Consider the following 21,320-nt stretch of genomic DNA (forward strand, 5'->3'; position numbering starts at 1 on the left):
TGCTTCTCTTCCTTACTAGTAAGTGTCCTTTGTGGATTTTTTTCCCCCAGAATACGATGCTTTCATCTGCATTAAAAACCTGCTCAGGACAATATTCTTTCTCTTCAGTCATTATCTTAATGGTGTCTTGTCTTAATGGAACTCATCTACTGCCTCTTGGTTGGCAGAAGCTGTTTCTCCTGTTAGCTTGACATTTTTAAGCCAAACCTCTTTTTAACATTATCAAACTATCCTTTGCTGGCATTACATTTTCCAGCTTTAGATCTTTTACTTCCATTTTGCTTTATGTTATTATGTAATGATTTTGCTTTTTCTCAAATCATATTAAAGTCTATAGGTATGTCATTCTTATAGCAATCCGGCATCCACATAAAATCTGCTTTTTTAATATAAGATAAATTATATAATCCAGGATAATGTCCTTATTTTAAAATCCATAACTTAAATTATATCAGCAAAGTTCACTTTGCAATATTATACAACATATTCATAGATTCCAGGGATTTGGGAGTAGAAATCTTTGTGCAGACATTATTCTGTTTATCACACTCCAGAAACAAAATCACTTAAAATAGTTTATTTATTACATATTCATACATTTGCACTTAAGACTATTAAATAGAGCCCAGCTTGCATCAACTTGTTCTGTATTTTTTGTTTTTATTGTTTCTTTTTATTTTTGACTGCATCTTTGGCAACAAAGATTATGTTGCATTTTACTTTATTCTGTCCAGTATTTTGAAGAGCAGAAACCTCTTTTTAGTCATAGTGGTACAGTGTTTCTCAAATGAATGTCTCTTCCTCTCAAAATTGGATTAAGACAAAGGAATCTTAAGTTTCAGTTTTGTTGAGAAGTCACGTGTTTTCTTTGGTGATAACAGTGTTCCAATCCCATTTACTTCCTTCTTCTATTAGGTGACGAGAAAGAAAAAAGTTTTTGCCTCATGCCACCCTACCCCCCAGTTTTTTGTAAAAAAGAATTTTTTGGTACTTATTCAAGTACTGTGTTTGGCACTTAAAATGCATTTCTTGTTGTTGTTGTTGTTATTTTTAATGACTGAAACAGAACATATCTAAAACCACAGCTTTTGGAAGGACCATTTGTTCTTGCTGATCTTGTACCTCTCCTTGAACTTGATCTTGGCTTCCTGTTGGGCCTTGCATTTAAGAGCAAGGACTCTGAAGACATCCTTCTTGACCACAGTCTTGTCCCAGAGGATATCCACAGAGTGCCTTATGGGCATGAAGTGACTGTAGTTATAAACTTTCACAAAAGACTTGATCTTTGACCTTTTGGTGATTTTCTTCTTGCCCATGGCAGCGGTCACTTTGCAGGGATAGCAGTCAATTCCAGCAACCAGGGCATGGCTGTAGGGATGGTCTGAGTTGCCATCATCAATGTTCTTCACAATGACCGCTTTGTGTCCAGAATAGCGTCTGGTCCAGACTGGCACCACCTTCCTGACACCAGCCCATCTCGACACCAGCCACTCGAGCCCACAGCAGAAAGGAAGTTAAGATGGTTATTTCAAAGAATATGCAACTGCCATATTTAAGTTTCTTTATCTAAAAAGTGAGAATTTAAAATTGGTACCACTATTCTTATCACTTTAAGGACAACAAATTCCTTTCAATATATCAGAAATGGGTGTGTGAAAATTTACTTCCACTGCTACCTTCTTGCACAGTTTCCTCATGCTTCTCAGATTATAACTTTGCTTGCATCTAATCATAAAACAAATTTTGAGAGACGGAGAGAAAATATAAATTCTGTAACTCTTCTAGCATTCATGGATGAAATCTTTTGTAGATTAAATACTGCATCATACTCCGTGAATATTTAATTAAAATAGTTATTGTCAGTTTGACTTGGAAAAACATTTTAATTCATTGGAATATGGGGTTTTGATAAATGTGAGGATGTTGGTAAAATTATACAATGGAATTCTTACTCAATTCCAAATTTTGAATTAAAAGCACTTTTGGAGGTACCATTAAGTACAGTTATATTGCATTATAACTGTATTGAGCATAGTTTGTTTTACATTTATCAACTCATTTGTTCCCCCACATCAACCACGGAGTGAGAAGGCAGTAAATTGCAAGGTATTGCTTTTCCAACTCAGAAGATCTGTTTAAAATGCAGATTCTGAGTCACTAGTTCTGGGATCTAGACAGCTTTTCTGCATGTCTAACAAGTTCACCAGTCACACTGATATTGTTCCTTCAGGGACCATACTTTGAATAGCAAAGTCCTGAAAAAACCCATTAAACTCAACGTCTGGAAATGTAAACTTTAGCCTCAGCTGTAATTTTTCAGTTGACAACATAAAGCAAATTACTTTATCTCTGAGCTGAGTCTTTTCACTTCTAAAGTAAAGGTATTTGAGTTATTATTCTGTGATTTCTTTTTATTAATTAAGAAACTGCTGATCACAGAGGTAAAGAAATTTCTCAAATTCACACATTAGTGACAACTCCTGTTTTCTGACAACTGCAGGTTTTCTGATGGTGGTTAAAGCTTTTCACTTTACCATACCGGTAACAGAACCTGAACCCATTTATATAGAGCATCATGCCTGAAAATAAGAGAAATCATGCAGAGCTATTGAGAAATTTTTGTAGATTGAACTGTTATTACTTTAATGGATTTTATATTTTTCATGCTATATCAATAGTTTTCCCTTTTATTTATTTCCACTATTTATTATTTTTATTCCATAGACCTTTCTCCTACTTTTAAACAACCCTTGACCAAGTGATAGCGGCACCTTTAAGCAAAGCTATTCTTCACAGAGGTCTTATATCAATGCCAGCTGTGATTTCATTTATATTGAATCACTGTAATTCCTGAAACAATTTATAAAGTTTTGCAACCCTGATTTAAACTTAAATTTTCATGAAATAAAGGTACATGTAGACCATATTCATCTGTATGTTTCTATTTTTCATTTTTGTGACTAAAGTTGGGCTTGCGGATATAAACTTCCTGGCATCCCTTCACTGAGTAGTAGAACCTTCATTCTAAAGCAAATGTGGATAAAAATCTGAACATGCTTGCTTGCAGGTGTATTGAGTATCTCATTAGCATTGCACTTATTACCTCTTGCAATCTACATGACACTGTTTGGGCATGGATAAACAGGTGCACATGGGCATAGGACCAAATCTAAGACGAAACACAAGTGACCAGTGTGCTTCTACATTTTTAGGCCAACTGGTAGTTTTTTATTGACTACAGATGGTTACTGACTACACAATAATAAGCTTCCAGTTGACTGATTATATTTTTAAGTTACCCCAATTTTTTTTTCTCACAGCTAGGAACTCCAATTTATACTCAGGATAAATTTTAGCCCATATGACGGCCTTATAGCCCACATGTACCCTTGAAGTCAGTGGAGATTTCAATCCTAATTTACAGCTAAAGACTCATTTTCATATTTTAAGAGCATGAAGAAATGAGCCAGTTCAACTCTCCTCATCTTTCCCAGAGTTCTTCCCCGATTTTTAAATGTGTGCTTTCTGGGGCTCAAATGAATGCACTGCAGGAGACACAGAGTCAAAATATATATGTAAATTATTTTATTTTTGGAACATTTCTTACAGTAGTCTTGGCTGAGAAAGTGCCTCATTAAATGCATCAAATGTGTTTTAGGTGTCAACTCTTTATTCTATACTAAACTACTTGATGTAGTGGCCACACACATAAACACAAACACACACATATGCACACACACATTAATACATCCTTTATTCTCCAGTGTTAAATAGTCATGAAAGTCCAAATGAATAAATGTAGAGTAAGAAATAATGTGATAGAAAGTGTAAGAAATATCTGAAAAAAATACTATTAAAAAAAAAACTTAAAGAATGGGCAATACTCCTTTTAATATGGTGATAGAGGAGTACAGGATAAAAGGTTCTGGCCTTTACTTCACGTATAATATTCAGGAGCAAAGTTGGAACATTCTGTAACAAGTTAGTAATGTAAGTAGGCACTGCATTTGAAAATACATGATTTGGCTTCTAAGTTAAATTAGACAATATATAGATCTAATAGGATCTTGGCTGATTTATTCCACTCCCAACTTTGGGCAGCAATATCTTCATCTGTAAAATAAAGAACTTTTATTTAATGATCTCTTAATTCTCTTATATAACCTAAAATTCAGTAATGCTTTTAAAAGCTCTTGAAAGCACTTGTAAACATTGTTACTCCTTCTTCTCTCAGATCTCTACTTTCTGTGCATTTGCTCTATCTTTGTGGTATTTTATAATTATTTGACAGATTTGTATTTATATACTTCTTAGACAGTAGATTGTAAGCTCCATAACAGCAAGGCTTTACTTAATTTGTTTTATCCTCAGTATCTGGCAAGTAGTACACATTCAGTAAATATCCTGTTAATAAATGATTACATAAATCAGTAAACATCTTCCAATGAAATGAATCAATATACATACACATATATATATGAAAACTAACAGCCTCATTCTGTTTTATCCTGAAACACTTTTCCAAAATGAGAAAAAAAATACCTAACACATAATTTGAATTGTATCTAGTTAAAAAAGAATAAGTATCTTATAGTCCAAAAAGTCAAATAAATAATTCAGTGTGCATCAGACAACGCACTGGTCTTTTTTAATGCTGCAACTTCTTTTTTTCTGATATGTTGACAAAAAGGTTAACAGGAAGTAAATTGATCATTCATATTAAAGTAAACCCTTGCTTATAAATAATACAATGGAGTAGATACTTTTTCTCAGCTTTCCTGAAGTGGGCTGTGTGGTTAAAGCAACATATATCTTTGAAATTATAAAAATACAATTTTACAAGATAAAATGTTTAATAGTGAAAAAATAAAATGCTTTGAAACATTAAGCAATTTTTAATTGGAGGAAAGTGTGTTATAGTCCACAGTCTTTCTACTGAATAGATCCTCAATTAAGGAGCAATAGTCAAGAATCATTAAAGACTTAGAAGTATCTATATGTAAAAGCTGAGTAAGTTGCAAAGAATGTTAAAATAAATATCTGACACAGAAAGACTGATGTTAACATTAAATGTAGAGAGACGAGTTAAGATGGCAGAGTGGCATGGAGACCCTGAGCTGGTCTTGTCCCTGAAATGCAGCTAGATCAGCACCAAACTATTTTGAACACCTAGGAAACTGATCTGGGGTTAACACAACAATCAGCATAACTTGAGCCACAGACTCATCAGGTACATGGTGTGGAGAAGTGAACTGGGGGAGAGCAAAGCATGGAGAGTAGAGAGCTGTTTTTGCAAAGAGAGGACAGAGAAAGAGAAGGGGGGAGAGTGTGGCACATTGGGGTCACGAAAGAAAAGCACTCCCTGAAAGTAGCTGGAGAGAAAGAGTGAAAACACTTGCAGGGGACTGAACAAGAAATCTGTTACCCAAACCATTGATGGGAAGAAATGAGAGGGCTTCAATACCACCAGGAGTCTATAAACAGTGGAGCTCAGAGTCTGAAGTTTTAGAGCTCAGTGCCTGGAAGTGCTCTGGTGAGGAAGTAGGGCAAATCCCCAGGAACAGGCAGCAGGGTCTGAGGTACTCATGTGCCACATGGAGAGAAGCGGTTCCCCTGCTTGGAGTGAATTTGATAAAGGCCATATGGCCTCCCCACAGGCAAAGGTGCTGGTGGACCCCCTGGAGAGCATCCACATGTCTGGTATTGGGACAAAGATGTAAGAGTACAGTGAAACCTGGCACTGGCTGTGTTGTGATTTGCCATAATCTCTGAACTTCTGCAGCTGAGTGATTGCCTGAATGTTTTCTGGGACAAGCTACTGCTCAGTGAGACCCTCCCCAAGAGAATTGGCAGGTCCAAGCCACAGGGTCTCTGAAGTGTGTGGTTTTGAAACACAACCCCATTGGAGATAAAACTCTGAAGGGAGGTGCCACCTGGCAGGCAGGCAGCTTGGACACAGGGTAGAGGCAGGGAGTGGACAGAGTCCTGAAACAATGAAGGGGTGTTTGATAATGGGTTGGTGAGAATGAAACGTTCCCATGGATGAAGCCATTTCCACCTCTCCTGCACATGCGCATGTGCACTCATGTTCATGCACACCACACTGATTCACTCCAGTATGCTAAACTGAGTAATGCTACCTAGTGGAAAATGGAACCATTACACCAAACCCTGCCCAACTGCACCCTCCAAGCACATCCCCTAGAAGAACAGCACAAGTCACTCCATCTGCTCAGAGTATAGTCTATAGAGGGCTTCATAGTTTCAGTTCTAGGGGAAACTAGATGTAACTTCATTTGGGTTTCATTCACTTTGCTGGTTCATTTATTTGTTTTCTTTACTTCTGTTTTTGCTTAAATTGTTCTTTTTTCCATTCGTTCTTTATGCATACAGAAAGAGAAAAATTTATTTTTCTTTTTTTACCTTATTTTTTTATTTTTTTAATATTCATTCTATTTCATTTTATTCTATTTTATCATATAATTTTTTTATTTTTAATTTTTATATTACCTCCCCCCCCTTTTTTCTCTATTCTATCAAGCTTTTTTCAATAAGCAGACCAAAACACACTTAGGATATATCTTCCTTTATTTGATTTTTTTGTTTTGTTTTTACTTTCTAATTTTAATTTTTTTTTAATTTTATTAATTTTTTTCTTCTTCCAAAATAGCAAAACAAGGAAATTCACTCTAAATAAAGAATAGGACGAAATGAAAGCCAGGGGCTTAGTCAACATAGATATAAGCATAATGTCTGAACTAGAATTTAGAATCACAATAACCTGGGGTTGAAAAAAACATAGAATCCTTTTCTGTGGAGAAAAAAGAAATAAAATCTAATCAGGATGAAATTAAAAATGCTATAACCAAGATGGTATCTCTAATGGGTGCCACGATGGCAAGGATGGAGGAAGCAGAGCAGCTAATCAGTGATAGAGAAGATTAAATTAAGGAGAATATTGAGGCAGAAAAAAGGAGGGAAACAAAGGCAAAAGATCATAGTACAAAACTTAAAGAACTAAGTGACTTAGTAAAAAGGAATAACATCTGGGATGCCTGGGTGGTTAAATCAGTTAAGTGTCCAACTTAAGCTCAGGTCATGATCTCATGGTTCATGAGTTCAAGCCCCACCTCAGGTTCTGTGCTGACAGCCCGGAACCTGGAGCCAGCTTCAGATTCTGTGTCTCCCTCTGTCTCTCTTTCTCCCTTGCTCATGTTTTTTTGTTTTGTTTTGTTTTCCTCTCTCTCCCTCCCTCTCTCTCTCTCTCTCCCCCTCTCTTTCTTTCTCTCTCTCTCTCTCTCTCATATAAACATTAAGAAAAAGAAAAGGAATCACATCCAAAGTATAGGAGTCCCAGAATGTGAAGAGAAAGAAAAAGGGTCAGAAGGCTCCTGTGAGCAAATGATAGCAGAAAACTTTTCTAATCTGAGGAAGGACACAGACATCAAAATCCAAGAAACACAGAAAACTCCCATTAGATTCAACAACAACTGATGATCACCAAGGCATATCATAGTCAAATTCACAAAATAAACAGACAAGGAAAGAATTATGAAAGCAGTAAAGGAAAAAGTCTTTGTAAGGGAAGACAGATCAGGTTTGCTTCATACCATCCACAGAAACTTGGCAGGCCAGAAAGGATTGGCAGGTTGTATTCAACATGCTGAATTGGAAAAACTGCAGCCAACAAGTCTTTATCCAGCAAGGCTGTCATTCAAAATAGAAGGAGGTATAAAGAGTTTCCCAGAAAAATAAAAACCAAAGGAGTTCATGACCACTAAACCAGCCCTGCAATAAATTTAAGGGGGACCCTTTGAGTGGAAAAAAGACAAAACAAAAAAGACCAAAAGCAATAAAGACTAGAAAGGACCAGAGAACATCACCAGAAACACCAACTCTCATGGCCACGCCCCAACTTGGTCAGTCGGTCTCTCTCTCAAAAAATTAATAAACATAAAAATTTAAGGATCTTAAAATGGGGAGATTATCCTGGATTATCTGAGTGAGCCCTATGTAATCATAAGGGAAGGAGGATCAGAGTTAGAAACAGGAAATGTTTTCAATAACAGAAGCAAAAATTGCAGTGATGCAAGAAAGGAGTCTTCCGTCCAAGAATGCACATGATCTGTAGAAGCTGAAAAGGCAAGAAAATGGATTCTACCCTAAAATATTCTGGAGGGAACAAGCCCGGGAGACACCTTGCTTTTAGCCAATGAGATTGATGTACTTCTGATCTCCATAAATGTGAGATAACAAATGTGTGTTGTTTTAAGCCACTAGGTGTGTGCTACCTTTTTATAGCACCAAATAAGAAATGAATATAGACAGCTTGTTCATGATGTTTCCAGGATCTTAACATGTTACTCTTCTCCCAGCAACCTTTGCTACGAGCTTCTCTTTCATACAGGAAACAATTGCCAGCAATGACATCCCCAACGTTTTTTTCAGTCTTTAAAAAATTTTTTTTAATGTTCATTTATTTTTGAGAGAGAGAGAGAGAGAGAGAGTAGGGGAGGTGCAGAGCAACAGGGAGACCAAGAATCCTAAGCAGGCTCCAGTTTCTGAGGTGTCAGCACAAAGCCTGACTTGGAGCTTCAAATCATGAGCCATGAGATCATGACCTGAACTGAAGTTGGACACTTAACCAACTGAGCTACCCAGGTTCCCCTATAACACAAGTTTTAAAGTAGAAATTAAATATATTCTCTTAAATAAGCATTTGAAAGAAATTATTACATTTTTATAATGTATCTCTTTAAAAAAAATCAAAATAAAATATCAAAAACTACTGAATATTAATTTTTAAAAATTTAGCTTAAGTCCTTTGAGTATATGGTGTAACACTTTTTGACTGAATTTGAATTAGTGTTTTAGAGTGGGCTTAAGTTGTTTTCACACATATTTGTATTAGCTAATGAATTTAGTGAAATTCTTGACAACTGCTGAACTAGATACTAATTAAAATCAGATGCTAAATCACTAACCACAAACCAGCATATAAATATAATGACAGATACTATTGTCTTCAAAGATAAAACTGCTAAGATACAAAATTTAGATACTATAAAATATAATAATAAAGGAAATTAAGACCAATTGAACATATGGTATGCCTGAGTCAGGACAGAACTATGTTAAATATTCTGAAACATAAATAGGAATACATTTGTGGAAAGAAAATTAGTATCATAATGACTATAATGGAATGTATAGTAAACATTTGATTTTCTAGTATTTATTCGTGACTATAATATGTAACAAAAATATGTAATATATGAAATAGTTTTAATTAAATTTTTATCTAATATGCCACTTATCTTCATGTACTTAGGCCCTGAATTTCTAAATATTATGTTTACACACAAATTAATTGCATTTCTATTAATTTGGTGCAGTGGGTAGTTTCTAACATAGGCTCCCACTGGCATCTACCTGCTGTTACTAACACCCTTGGAGTGTAGCACCTGTGACTTGATACTAGGTATACAATAAATACCACAAAGGTGACAGAATATCTCTCTGTGATTACTTTTCATAAGCAAGTCACCATATTGTAGATGCTCACATGGCGAGGAACACAGGGCTGCCTCCAGCCAATAGCCAGCATGGACCTAAAATCTTCCATCTAACAGTCCATGAGAAATTGAATCTTGACAGTACACACTTGGAAGTAGATCATGTTGTAGTCAGGACTTCACCTGGGGAATTCTTAACTGCATTCTTGTGAGACACGCTGGAGCAGAAGACCCAGGTGAGCTGTGCCAGCTTAGAAACTGGACCATAGAAAATGTGAAATAACAAATATGTGTCATTTTAAAATGATAAATTTGTGGTAATTTGTTATGCAGCAATAGATAAATTATACATATAGATTTATTTTTTAATGTTTATTTTGAGAGACAGAGTGTGTATGTGCACATGTGCACACAAGTGGGGGAGGGGCAGAAAGAAGGGGAAGGGAGAGATTCAGAAGTTGACTCCGTGCAGTCATTGCATGGGATGGAGGACTCATGTCATGAACCATGAGATCATGACCTGAGCTGTAATCGAGAGATGCTTCACCAACTGAGCCACCCAGGTGCCCTGATATACATATAGACTTTAATGACACAATGATTTGCTTATGAGATATCAATAATGAATTTATTAATTTCACAAGTTCTAGAATAGGGGCATTAGAAATGCTAAATATGTCATAACGTTTTTATTATTTTCTTTCATTTACTTAATTCAGTAATATTGTAATGGTAATTTACAATAAAATTTGCCCTTTTTAGATGTGCAGATCAATGAATTTTGACAATGGTGGATAGTTGTGTAACCACAAGATATTGGAGATATAAAATATTGTCATCTTACTCAACTAAAAGAATTTTTTTAATGATTATTTATTCATTTTTGACGGGGGGGGTGTGTGCAAAAAGAGAGGGAAAGAGAGAATCCCAAGCAGGCTCCGCACTGTCAGTGCAGAGCCCGACATGGGGCTCAGACTCACAAACCATGATGTCATGACCTGAGCTGAAACCACGAGTCAGATGCTTAACTAGAATGAGCCACCCAGGCCCCCCCAACTTAAAACATTTTTTGGAATACCTGGCTATTTTCATTGTTTAGCACAAGAGCAATGTTATTTGAAGCTTTCTAAATACTAAGTGAAATCTGCATCTGTTTTAATTCCATCTCTGTATTATACCATTAGAAAAAATATAAAAATGAGTAAAGCAGTGTAAAACTTTAGCTTAATAAAGGATATTGAAAAACTTTCCTAAATTTAATTGATCTGCTTATAATTAGCATGGGGTCTTTGTCCTTTGGGACAAATACTTTTCAAATTATATCCAAGAAAATAAAACATCAATCAGGGTTGGGAAGTGGTAAAAGGTGAAATTTTGCTTTCTAAAACCATTTATGTAGAAAAACTGTCCCTTGCCATAAAACACAAATATGCAAAACCATACACATTTTTATGAAATAATGAAAGTAGAATTTCTAGAATCTGTCATTACTGCATGAGCCATAAAGATGATTGCACTGAGGAGGCAAAGTGTTTTAGATCCACTGAAACAAATATATCTGCTGTGTGGTGATAAAAACAAAAGGATCTGTTAGAAATTGGTTGCAATTACTATCTAGAGTTCCTGAACAAATTTGTACCATTTTAAGGAAATATATTTTTTTTCTCGAGGTAAAAAAGAAATATCAGAGTATAGATGGATGGATGTATGAATTTTTCCCTTCAGATGATGGAACATGATTTTATTGAGTTAGATATCTAAACATAAATTTGGTTTTATATAGAATAACTTTCTATCTTAGGAAAATTTTCCAATATTATTCGCTATTGAGGGGTTCAAATAATAGTATAATTGGTCAGTCAAGCAAGTAGGTTTATGGTTATGTAAACAATTTCCAATCATGAAATATGTATCACTAATAAAAGAATTTATAATAAATTGAGAAAAATATTCTTTAAAAATAAGGGAAAATATTTGAAGAATTATGGAGAGAACCAATATAGAAATGGCTTAGAAATAATTTTGCTATATAAGACAACTGCAGAAATGCATCTTTTTGCTTAATTCAGTCAACTGCACAGCTCTCAAACTGTAGAAAATGCATACTACAGACTCCTGGATGGCTCAGTCGGTTAAGTCTCCAACTTTTGGCTCAGGTCATGGTCTTGAGTTTGTGGCTTCCAGCCCCACATTGGGATCTGTGCTGACAGCTCAGGGCCTGGAGCCTGCTTCGGATTCTGTGTCTCCCTCTCTCTCTTCACCTTACCCACTCAAGCTCTCTGTCTCTCTTTCTCAAAAATAAATAAAAATAGAAAAGACAACACATACTAAATGAAACTCAGTCTTTTTGGTCTTGAAAGAATGTGACCTTGTGTCACCTCCTCTGTGATTTTATTCTCCTGCTTCTGAGAGTACAGGAGATGCCAAAATTACTTAGTGGGGCTCCAGAACTTTCAACTTTATCAGTAGGAAGCAAGTAGAGTTTACTGGAGAGTATACAGAATCAAGAATAAGGGAAGTGATGTTACTGCAAAATTTAGGGAAGAATTTCATAGTTATAGTGCTGTTTTGGCTTCAGTTTATTCTTGCAATATTCATGTCATCAGCTTCTACAACTAGTTTATGTTAGGTATGGAAATCTTGAAAAGGTTTTATAAGCATCAGATTATGTGGAAAATATTTTTTTTCTAAGTATGGCTCTTATTTAGCCATCAGTGCTTATTGAACTCCATCATTGAAAATGAAGAGGTACTTACATGTGCTGTCTTGGAAATAGTGTATTAGAAGAGAGAAAACCTTCTGTAAACTGAATATCACTATTTAAATAAAATACTCAATTTTATGTGTTTTTTTTAAATTTTTTCTTCCCTTTGAAGAAAGGGAATTGTGGCAATGAACAATTTACTCTTTAAGTACTCTTTAAGAGGTTTAAAAGCTGCTCTAAAACAATCTGCAATGGCAAATATTTTATAATCATAGTTTCCTTTTATTTTCTTGAATAAGAAATAATAATAATAATAGAGAATAATGGTAACATACGTTGTTCTAGTTGTGTGAGGTAACTTATTTAATCCTTATAAGGTGTATTTTTATTCTCATTTTGTGGATGAGGAATCTGAAGCACATAGAGGTTATAAATACTGTCAGTGGCTCTGTGGGCAGTAATGGCAGTAATTGTGACCAGTGGGATTCAAGAGCAAAGACTAGTTCTGGAGCCAATACCCTTAATCTTTACATAATTTAGAGGAGAACACAAATAATTACCCCCAATGGCACACTAGGGCTATTCATTTCTATTAAAAGTATTTTTTAAACAGAAAAACATATGACCTAGTAAACTTTTTACACCCTATGCTTCAATATTCACACTAGTGAACTAAATGCATTAAAATGTTAGTGTTGACTAAATAGCTACACTCCTCTAAATTTAACCTCTAACTTCATCAAAGAACATTCATATTTTCTTAATAAGGCATATCCCTTTCTAATAATTGTTCTACGTGGAGGTTATAAAATTATTATGGCTTTTATCACCTTATTAAAACCTGTGATGAGGAAAGCCAAAGTATTTTGAAACATCCCATTTTTATTATTAGCAAAACTGACGAAAATACAAGATAGTATTTATCTGGTGAACAAGTTGTAGATGAAACTATAAAATATTGACCAGCCCCTCTTCTACAGACTCCTTATAATGCTCCTGCTGGGCAGCACTGTTGATGAGTCTGAAGTTGCTGTGATGACAGAGTACAAAAATGTTAAACTAGACTATTGGCAATTTAAAGTCATATGCCGATTCCTTTTGTGAATATTTGCAGCTTCAATTTCCAATTTTAATTTACTCTACCAGGCAATTCTCCTATCAAAAAACTCAATGATTGTGAGACAACTGTAGTAAAACCTTTAAACATTTTGACTCCAAATACACTATTTGTTTCAAATAAACTTTTGGTACAGAAGCCATATGAATTCATCTGCTTTAAAATGTTAGGCAGGTTGGGGCGCCTGGGTGGCGCAGTCGGTTAAGCGTCCGACTTCAGCCAGGTCACGATCTCGCGGTCCGTGAGTTCGAGCCCCGCGTCAGGCTCTGGGCTGATGGCTCAGAGCCTGGAGCCTGTTTCCGATTCTGTGTCTCCCTCTCTCTCTGCCCCTCCCCCGTTCATGCTCTGTCTCTCTCTGTCCCAAAAATAAATTAACGTTGAAAAAAAAAAAATGTTAGGCAGGTAATTAGAGTCATTGTTTAACTCCCTGTACCACCAATAGCAAAAACAAAGTAAGGAAAAACAATCTCTGATTAATTAAATAGATGTGGGAAAAGGTTGCTATGTATTTCATATTTTTCATATATGCATACATACATATATATAATTTGCCAAAGAAAAGGCAACTTGTTGACATTAACTTGTGTGCATCTGCATATATGAATATATATATATACATATGTATATAATCCATTATAGTCATACATGCAGTATATATTCATACATGTAGTATATATGTATATACACAACTTGTGTGCATCTGCATGTATAAATATGTATACAATTTGTATACATAACTTGTATGCTATATTTATACATACAGTGTATGCATACATGCAGTATACATGTACATACACAACTTATGTGCATCTGCATGTATGAATATGCTTATATATGTATATACATGTATATATACATGTATATACATATATATATATACACATACGTTTAACATAGTGCAGTGTGTGACAAAAAATAATCAAAAGACATATATTCTGGATACAACAATTCTGCCATGTCATGTTATTTCAGTTTGCTCACAAGAAAGTTACAGCAATGCATCTCACTCCATTAAGGGAGAATAGTAACACAGCCCATTTCTTTCTTTTGTTTTTGTAAATTGAAGCATAGTTGACATACAATAAGTTTATATACATATATTATTTATATTGTTATATATTATATATAATATATATTATGTGTAAAACATATATACATATATTAGAAAATGCTCACAACTGTAGCTACCATCTGTCACCATGCAAAGTTATTATAATATTAGTGATTACTGTACTTTATCTCTGTGATTTATTTTATAATTAAAAGTTTGTACCTCTTAATCCCCTTCACCTATTTTGTTCATCCCCTCACTCCCACTAGCAACCACCAGTTTGTTCTCTGCACTTATGAATCTGTTTCACTTGTTTTGTTGTTCATTCATTTTGTTTTCAAGATTCTGTATACAATTGAAATCGTATGGCATTTGTCTTACTCTGACTTACTTCATTTAGTATAATATCCTCTAGGTCCATCCATGTTGTTGCAAATGGAAAGATTCTTTTGTATGGCTAAGTAATATTTCACTGTGTATATATACTACATCTTCTTTTTCCATTCATCTCTTGATGGACAGTTATGTTGCTTCTATATCTTGGCTTCTTATAAGTAATGCTGCAATAAACAGACAGGTACATATATCTTTTTGAATTAGGGTTTCATTTTCTTCAGTAAATTTAGTAGAATTACTGGACTGTATGGTATTTCAATATTTAATTTTTTGAGGGCTCCCTTTTCTCCACATTCTCACCATATGATTTATTTTTGTGTGTGTCTTTTTGAATCTAGCCATTCTGACAGGTGTGAGGTGATATCTCATTGTGGTTTTGATGTTCATTTCCCTGATGGTTAGTGATATTGAGAGCATCTTTTTATGCATCTGTTGGCTATCTGTTTACTTTCTTGGGAAAAATGTCTATTCACATCCTTTCAGATTTTAGAATTTGTTTTTGTTATTGGGACATATGAGTTCTTTATGTATTTTACATTTCAACCCTTATCAAATATATCATTTGCAAGTGTATTCTCCCTTAAGAGATTGTTTTTTTTTTTTTTTTAATTTTGTTGATGGTTTCCTTCACTATGCAAGAGGGGTTTAGTTTTATGTAGTCCCAATTTTCTTTAATTTTTGCTTTTGTTTGTTTTTCTTTGTGTGAATGATTTTATTATTTTTTTTAATATATGAAATTTATTGTCATTTAATTTTTGCTTTTGTATCCCTTGTCTGAGGAGACAAATCCAACAAATATTGCTAAGCCTGATAACCAAGAGTTGACTGCCTATGTCTAGGAGTTTTATGGTTTTAGGTCTTACATTTAGATCTTTAATACATTTTGCATTTATTTGTATATATGGTGTAAAGAAAGTGGTCCAGTTTTCTTCTTTTGGATGTAGCTGTCCAATTTTCTCAGCACCATTACTGAAGAAATTATCTTTTGCCCATTGTATATTCTTGTAGTAGTGGATTAATGGACCATATAAGCATTTGTTTATTTCTGGGCTCTCTATTCTCTTCTAGTAATTTATGTACATGTTTTTGTTTTAGGATCATATTGTTTTGATTACCATAGCTTTGTAGTATAGTTTGAAATCTGGGATTGCGAAACCTCCAGATTTGTTTTCTTGCTCAGGATTGTTTTAGCTATTCAGAGTTTTTTGTGGTTGCATGCAAATTTTAGGATTATTTGTTGTAGTTGTTTAAAAAATATTAGTATCTTGATAAAGAATGAATTGATGGGGTGCCTGGGTGGCTCAGTCAGTTAAGCATCCAACATCAGCTCAGGTCATGTCTTGCAGTTTATGAGTTCAAGACCCACATCGGGCTCTGTGCTGACAGCTCAGACTTGGAGCCTGCTTTGGAATCTGTGTCTCCCTCTCTTTCTGCCCCTCCCCACTTGTGCTCTGTCCCTCTTGCTCTGTCAAAAATAAATAAATGTTACAAAAATTTAAAAAAAGAATGAATTGAAACTATAGATTGCTTCAGGTAGTGTGGATATTTTAAGAGCATTAATTCTCCAACCCATAAGCATGGATATCTTTACATTAATTTGTATTGTATTCAATTATTTTTTATCAGTGTCATATTTTTCAGACTATAGATCCTTCATATCCCTGGTTAATTTATTCCTAGGTATTTATTCTTTTTGATATAATTGTAGTGGAATTGTTTTCTAACTTCTTTCCGATAGCTTGTTATTAGTGTACAGAAAAACAAAACATTTCTGTTCATTAATTTTATATCCTGCAACTTTACTCAATTCACTTATTCTAAGAATTTTTTGGTGGGGTATTTAGGGTTTTCTAAATGTAATATCATGTCATCTGCAAACAGGGACATTTTACTAATTCTTTAATAATTTGATGGTTTTTATTCTTTTCTGCTGTGGCTAGAATTTTCAGTACTATGTTGAATAAGAGGCAAGAGTAGACATCCTTGTCTTGTTCCTGATGTTAGAAAAAAAAACTTGCATGTTTTTATCATTAAGTAGGATGTTACTTATGTCATTTATGGACCATATTAAAGTATGTTCCCTCTATATCCCCTTTGTTTCAAGTTTTTCCATGAATGAATGCTAAATTTTGTCTAACACTGTTTATGCATCTATTGAGATATTCATCATTTTTATCCTTCAGTTTCTTAATGTGGTGTATCATATCAACCTAACTTCATATATTAAACCATCCTTGAATCCCTGAAATAGATCACACTATTTTTGTGCTGAGTGATTCTTGTAATGGATTGTTGATTTCATTTTGCTGGTATTTTGTTGAGGATTTTTACATCTCTGTTCATCAGAAATATTGATATGTCATTTTCTTTTTTTATATTGTCGTTGGTGTTGGTGTCAGGGTAATGCTGTCCTGATATAATAAATTGGGAAGTATTCCTTATTCTACAACTTTTTGGAATAGTTTGAGAATCATAGGTATTATCTCCCATTTAAATGTTTGGTAGAATTCACCTGTGAAGTCATCTGATTCTGAAGTTTTATTTGTTGGAAGTTTTTGACAATTGATTCAATTTAATTAATTGTAATCAGTCTGTTAAAATTTTCTATTTCTTCCTGATTCAGTCTTGGAAGATTTATCCATTTTTTCCTAAGTTGTCCTATTTGTTGGAGTATAATTTTGTTGGTAGAGCAGAATTATACTCTGTATATGTATGGTGTTGGTATAACTTCGGCTCTTTTATTTCTAATTTTATTTATTTGAATCCTGTCTCCTTTTTCTTGATGAGTCTGGCAACAGTTTTTTTGGTTTTGTTTATCTTTTCAAAGAACAAACTTAGTTTCGTCCACATTTTCTATTGTTTTGTTTTTATTGTTGTTGTTTTAGTCTCTGTTTCATTTATTTCTCCTCTGATCTGTATTATTTCCTTCTAGTTATTAACTTTGGGCTTTGTTTTAATCCTTTTGAAGTTCCTCTAAGAGTAAGGTTAGGTTGCTTATTTGAGATTTTTCTGTTTCCTGAGGTTAGTTGAGTACTGAATGGCAATAAACTTCCCTGTTTGAACTGCTTTAACTACATCCCACCTATTTGAACTATTGTGTTTTCATTTTCATTTGTCTTACGGTAGTCTTTTGATTTTCTTTTTTATTTCTTGGTTGACCCATTGCTTGTTCAGTAGTAGTACATTATTTAACCTTCATGTGTTTATGAGGTTATTTTTTAGGTGTGTGTGTGTGTGTGTGTGTGTGTGTGTGATTGGTTTCTAATTTTATACCATTTTGGTCTAAAAAGATGCATGATGTCATTTTTCTTAAATTACTGAACTTTGTGGCCTAACATGTGGTCTATCCTGGAGAATGTTCCATGTGCACTTGTAAAGAATGTATATTCTGCTGTGTTTAGATGTACTGTTTTTTATATATCTGTAAAGTCCATCATATCTAATGAATCAAAGCCACTGTTTCCTTACTGATTTTATATCTGGGTGATGTATACATTGATGTGAACGAGGTGTTCAGGTACCCTACTGTTATTGTGGTACTGCCGAAGTCTTTTATGTAAGTTGATATTTGCTTTATATATTTAGGTGCTTCTGTATTGAGTGCATGAGTTTTTACAATTGTTGTATTTTCTTTTGATTGATCCCTTTTTCATTATGTAATGCCTTTCTTTGTCTCTTTTTACAGTCTTTGTTTTTGTTTTTAAATTTTTTTGATGTTTATTTATTTTTGAGAGAGAAAGACACAGATTGCAAGTGGGTGAGGGTCAGAGAGAGAGGGAGATACAGCATCTGAAGTAGGCTCCAGGTTCTGAGCTGTCAGCATAGAGCCCGATGTGTGGCCTAAACTCACAAATGGTGAGATCAGACCTGAGCCACCCAGACTCCCCTACGTCTTTTTTTAAACTCTATTTTGTCTGAATTAAGTGTTGCTATCCTATTTTTTCCCCCTTTGCTTCCATTTGCATGGGTTATCTTTTCCATCCCTTCATTCTAGGTCTGTATGTTTTTTTTTAAGTCTGAATCTGAAATGAATCTCTTACAGGCAACATGTAGATGGGTGCTGCTATCTTTATTGATTCAGTCATTATATAGCCTTTCATTGGAGCATTTGGTCCGTTTAAATTTAAAGTAATTATTGACAAGTATGTATTGCCATTTTGTTGTTTTTGTAGTTCTGTTTCTTTCTTGTGTTTTTTCCCCCCGCTTATGATTTGATGACCTTCTGTAGTGTTACGCTTGGATTCCATTCTTTTTTATTTTTTGTGTATCTATTTTAGGTGTTTGGTTAGTTGTTACCATAAGGTTCCTATACAACACTATACACACACACACACACACACACACACACACACATTTCATGTATTTGAACTCATATTGTATATCTCTTAGTTTTATATATCCTTAACTAATCTTTGTGGCATAATTGATTTTACTACCTTAATGTTTTGACCTTCATCTTAGCTTTCTCAGTGATAGATTTACCACTTTTATCATGGTGTGCTTTCACTAGTAAAAATATTTTTTTCCATAATTTTCTTAGTTATATTTGTAGCTTTTCCTTTATCACTTAAAAGACGTCCCTTTGACATATATATATATTTAAGGCTAGTTTAGTGGTGATGAACTGCTTTAACTTTTGTTTGGGAATTTCTTTATCCTTCAATTTTGAATAACTTTCCAGGTAAAGTATTCTTGATTATAGGTTTTTTTTTCCTTTCAGCACTTTGAATATATCATACAACTCCCTTCTGGACTGCAATGTTTCCATGGAATAGTCATCTGATAGCCTTATGGGCTTTACTTTATATTCAAATAGTTGCTTTTCTCTTGCTACTTTAAAGATACTATTTATAATTTTTTACATTTTAATTATTCTGTGTCTTATTATAGACCTTTTTTGGTTCACCTTTGGGGCTCTTTGGGATCCCTGGATTTGGATCTCTGTTTCCTTCCCCAGGTTAGGAGTTTTCAGCCATTATTTTTCTTTTCTTTTTTTTTTTTTAATTTTTTAATGTTTATTTATTTTTGAGACAGAGAGAGCACGAGCAGAGGAGGGGAAGAGAGAGAGGGAGACCCAGAATCTGAAGCAGGCTCTAGGCTCTGAGCTGTTAGCACAGAGCGTGACATGGGACTTGAACTCAGGAACTACAAGATCATGACCTGAGTTGAAGTCAGATGCTTAAATGACTGAGCCACCCAGGTGCCCCAAACCATTATCTTCTTTAAGTAAGTTTTCTACCTTTTTCTCTTTTCTTCTGAAACCCTTATAATATGAATGTTATACCTAATGGTGCAGAGGTTTCTCAATATATCCTCTATTTATTTATTTATTTATTTATTTATTTATTTATTTATTTATTTATGTTGCTGAGCTTGATTTCCTCTAGTTTTCCTAATTTTCTATCCATTCTTCTATATCCTGTAATCTGCTGTTAATTCCCTTTTGTATTTTTCATTTATTTTATTCTTCAGTTCTGAATGTTTCTTTTTTATATTTTCTCTTTTTTGAAGTTCTTACTGACCTTATCTACTCTGCTCTAAACTCTCGTAAAAGGGGGCACTTGGATGGTTCAGTTGATTAAGCATCTGACCTTGATTTTAGCTCCGGTCATTATCTCATGGTTCATGGGTTCAAGCCCTGCATTGGGCTCTGTGCTGACAGTGCGGAGCCTGCTTGGGATTTTCTCTCTCTCCCTCTCTCTCTGCACCCCCCCCCCCGCTCATACTCATTCTCTCTCACTCTCTCTCAAAAATAAATAAATAAATTTAAAAAAATTTTTTAAAAGTCTGGTGAAATCTTTATGCCATTACTTTCACTCTTTTTTTGGGTAGATTGCATCTCTCTATTTTGTTTCTTTTTCTAAGATTCTGTCTTGTTCATTCATTTGGAACATATTTTTCTGTTTGCTGATTTTGTCTGGCTCTCTTTCTTTGTATTAGGTAGATCAGTTATATCCCCTGTTTTTGAAAGTAATGGCCTTATGTAGAAGGCGTCTTGTCACGCCTAGTAGAACAGTGCTTACTGGTCACCAGAACCAGGCACTCCAGGGGTGTCTCCTTCCATGGCTGCATATGCTTTCTTACTGTGACTGGGCCACATCTGCTGTGAGTACACTGGTGGGAAAGAGTGACCCCCAGTCTGGCTGGCTGTAATCACCAGCCACAACTAAGGTGAGCACACTAGTGAAAGGGGCTACTCTTTGGCATGGCTGACTATGAGGTCTGGCTGCAGCTGCTGCTGGCTTGTTCATGGGCGGTGCTAGCTCCTGGTGCAACTGTGACTATTGTGGGTGTGCTGTTGGTCAGGGCCTGCCCCGTTCCCTGGGGCTGGAGTTGATTTAGTGAAAATACGTGTCTTGACAAAGGCTGCCCACTGGGTGTAGGTGGTAAAAGCTGCTTTGTGAGGGTGCCTGCTAGGGTTGGCAGGGTGCTGGGGAAATTCTGTAGGGGAACATTTGGGCAGAGTAAGCAGTATTAGCAAGTAGATGAGAACATCAAAACTGGCCTCCTTTAGTGTCCAGACAGCTGGTTTGAAGG

General features: G+C 34.8%; 1 protein-coding gene across 1 annotated transcript; it reads right to left on the reverse strand.

Annotated features, from left to right (window-relative positions):
* Positions 1-1,073: 1,073 nt before the first annotated feature.
* On the reverse strand, positions 1,074-21,034 carry LOC115520173 (60S ribosomal protein L27-like). The gene is made up of 4 exons (XM_030324337.1): positions 20,868-21,034; positions 3,104-3,169; positions 2,540-2,579; positions 1,074-1,490 (listed from the first exon to the last, which is right to left on the reverse strand). The coding sequence occupies exons 1-4, from the start codon at positions 21,032-21,034 to the stop codon at positions 1,074-1,076; spliced, it is 690 nt and encodes a 229-aa protein (XP_030180197.1).
* Positions 21,035-21,320: the final 286 nt, after the last annotated feature.

Source organism: Lynx canadensis, chromosome A1 (assembly GCF_007474595.2).
Source record: "Lynx canadensis isolate LIC74 chromosome A1, mLynCan4.pri.v2, whole genome shotgun sequence".
In the NCBI taxonomy this organism is placed as follows: domain Eukaryota; kingdom Metazoa; phylum Chordata; class Mammalia; order Carnivora; family Felidae; genus Lynx; species Lynx canadensis.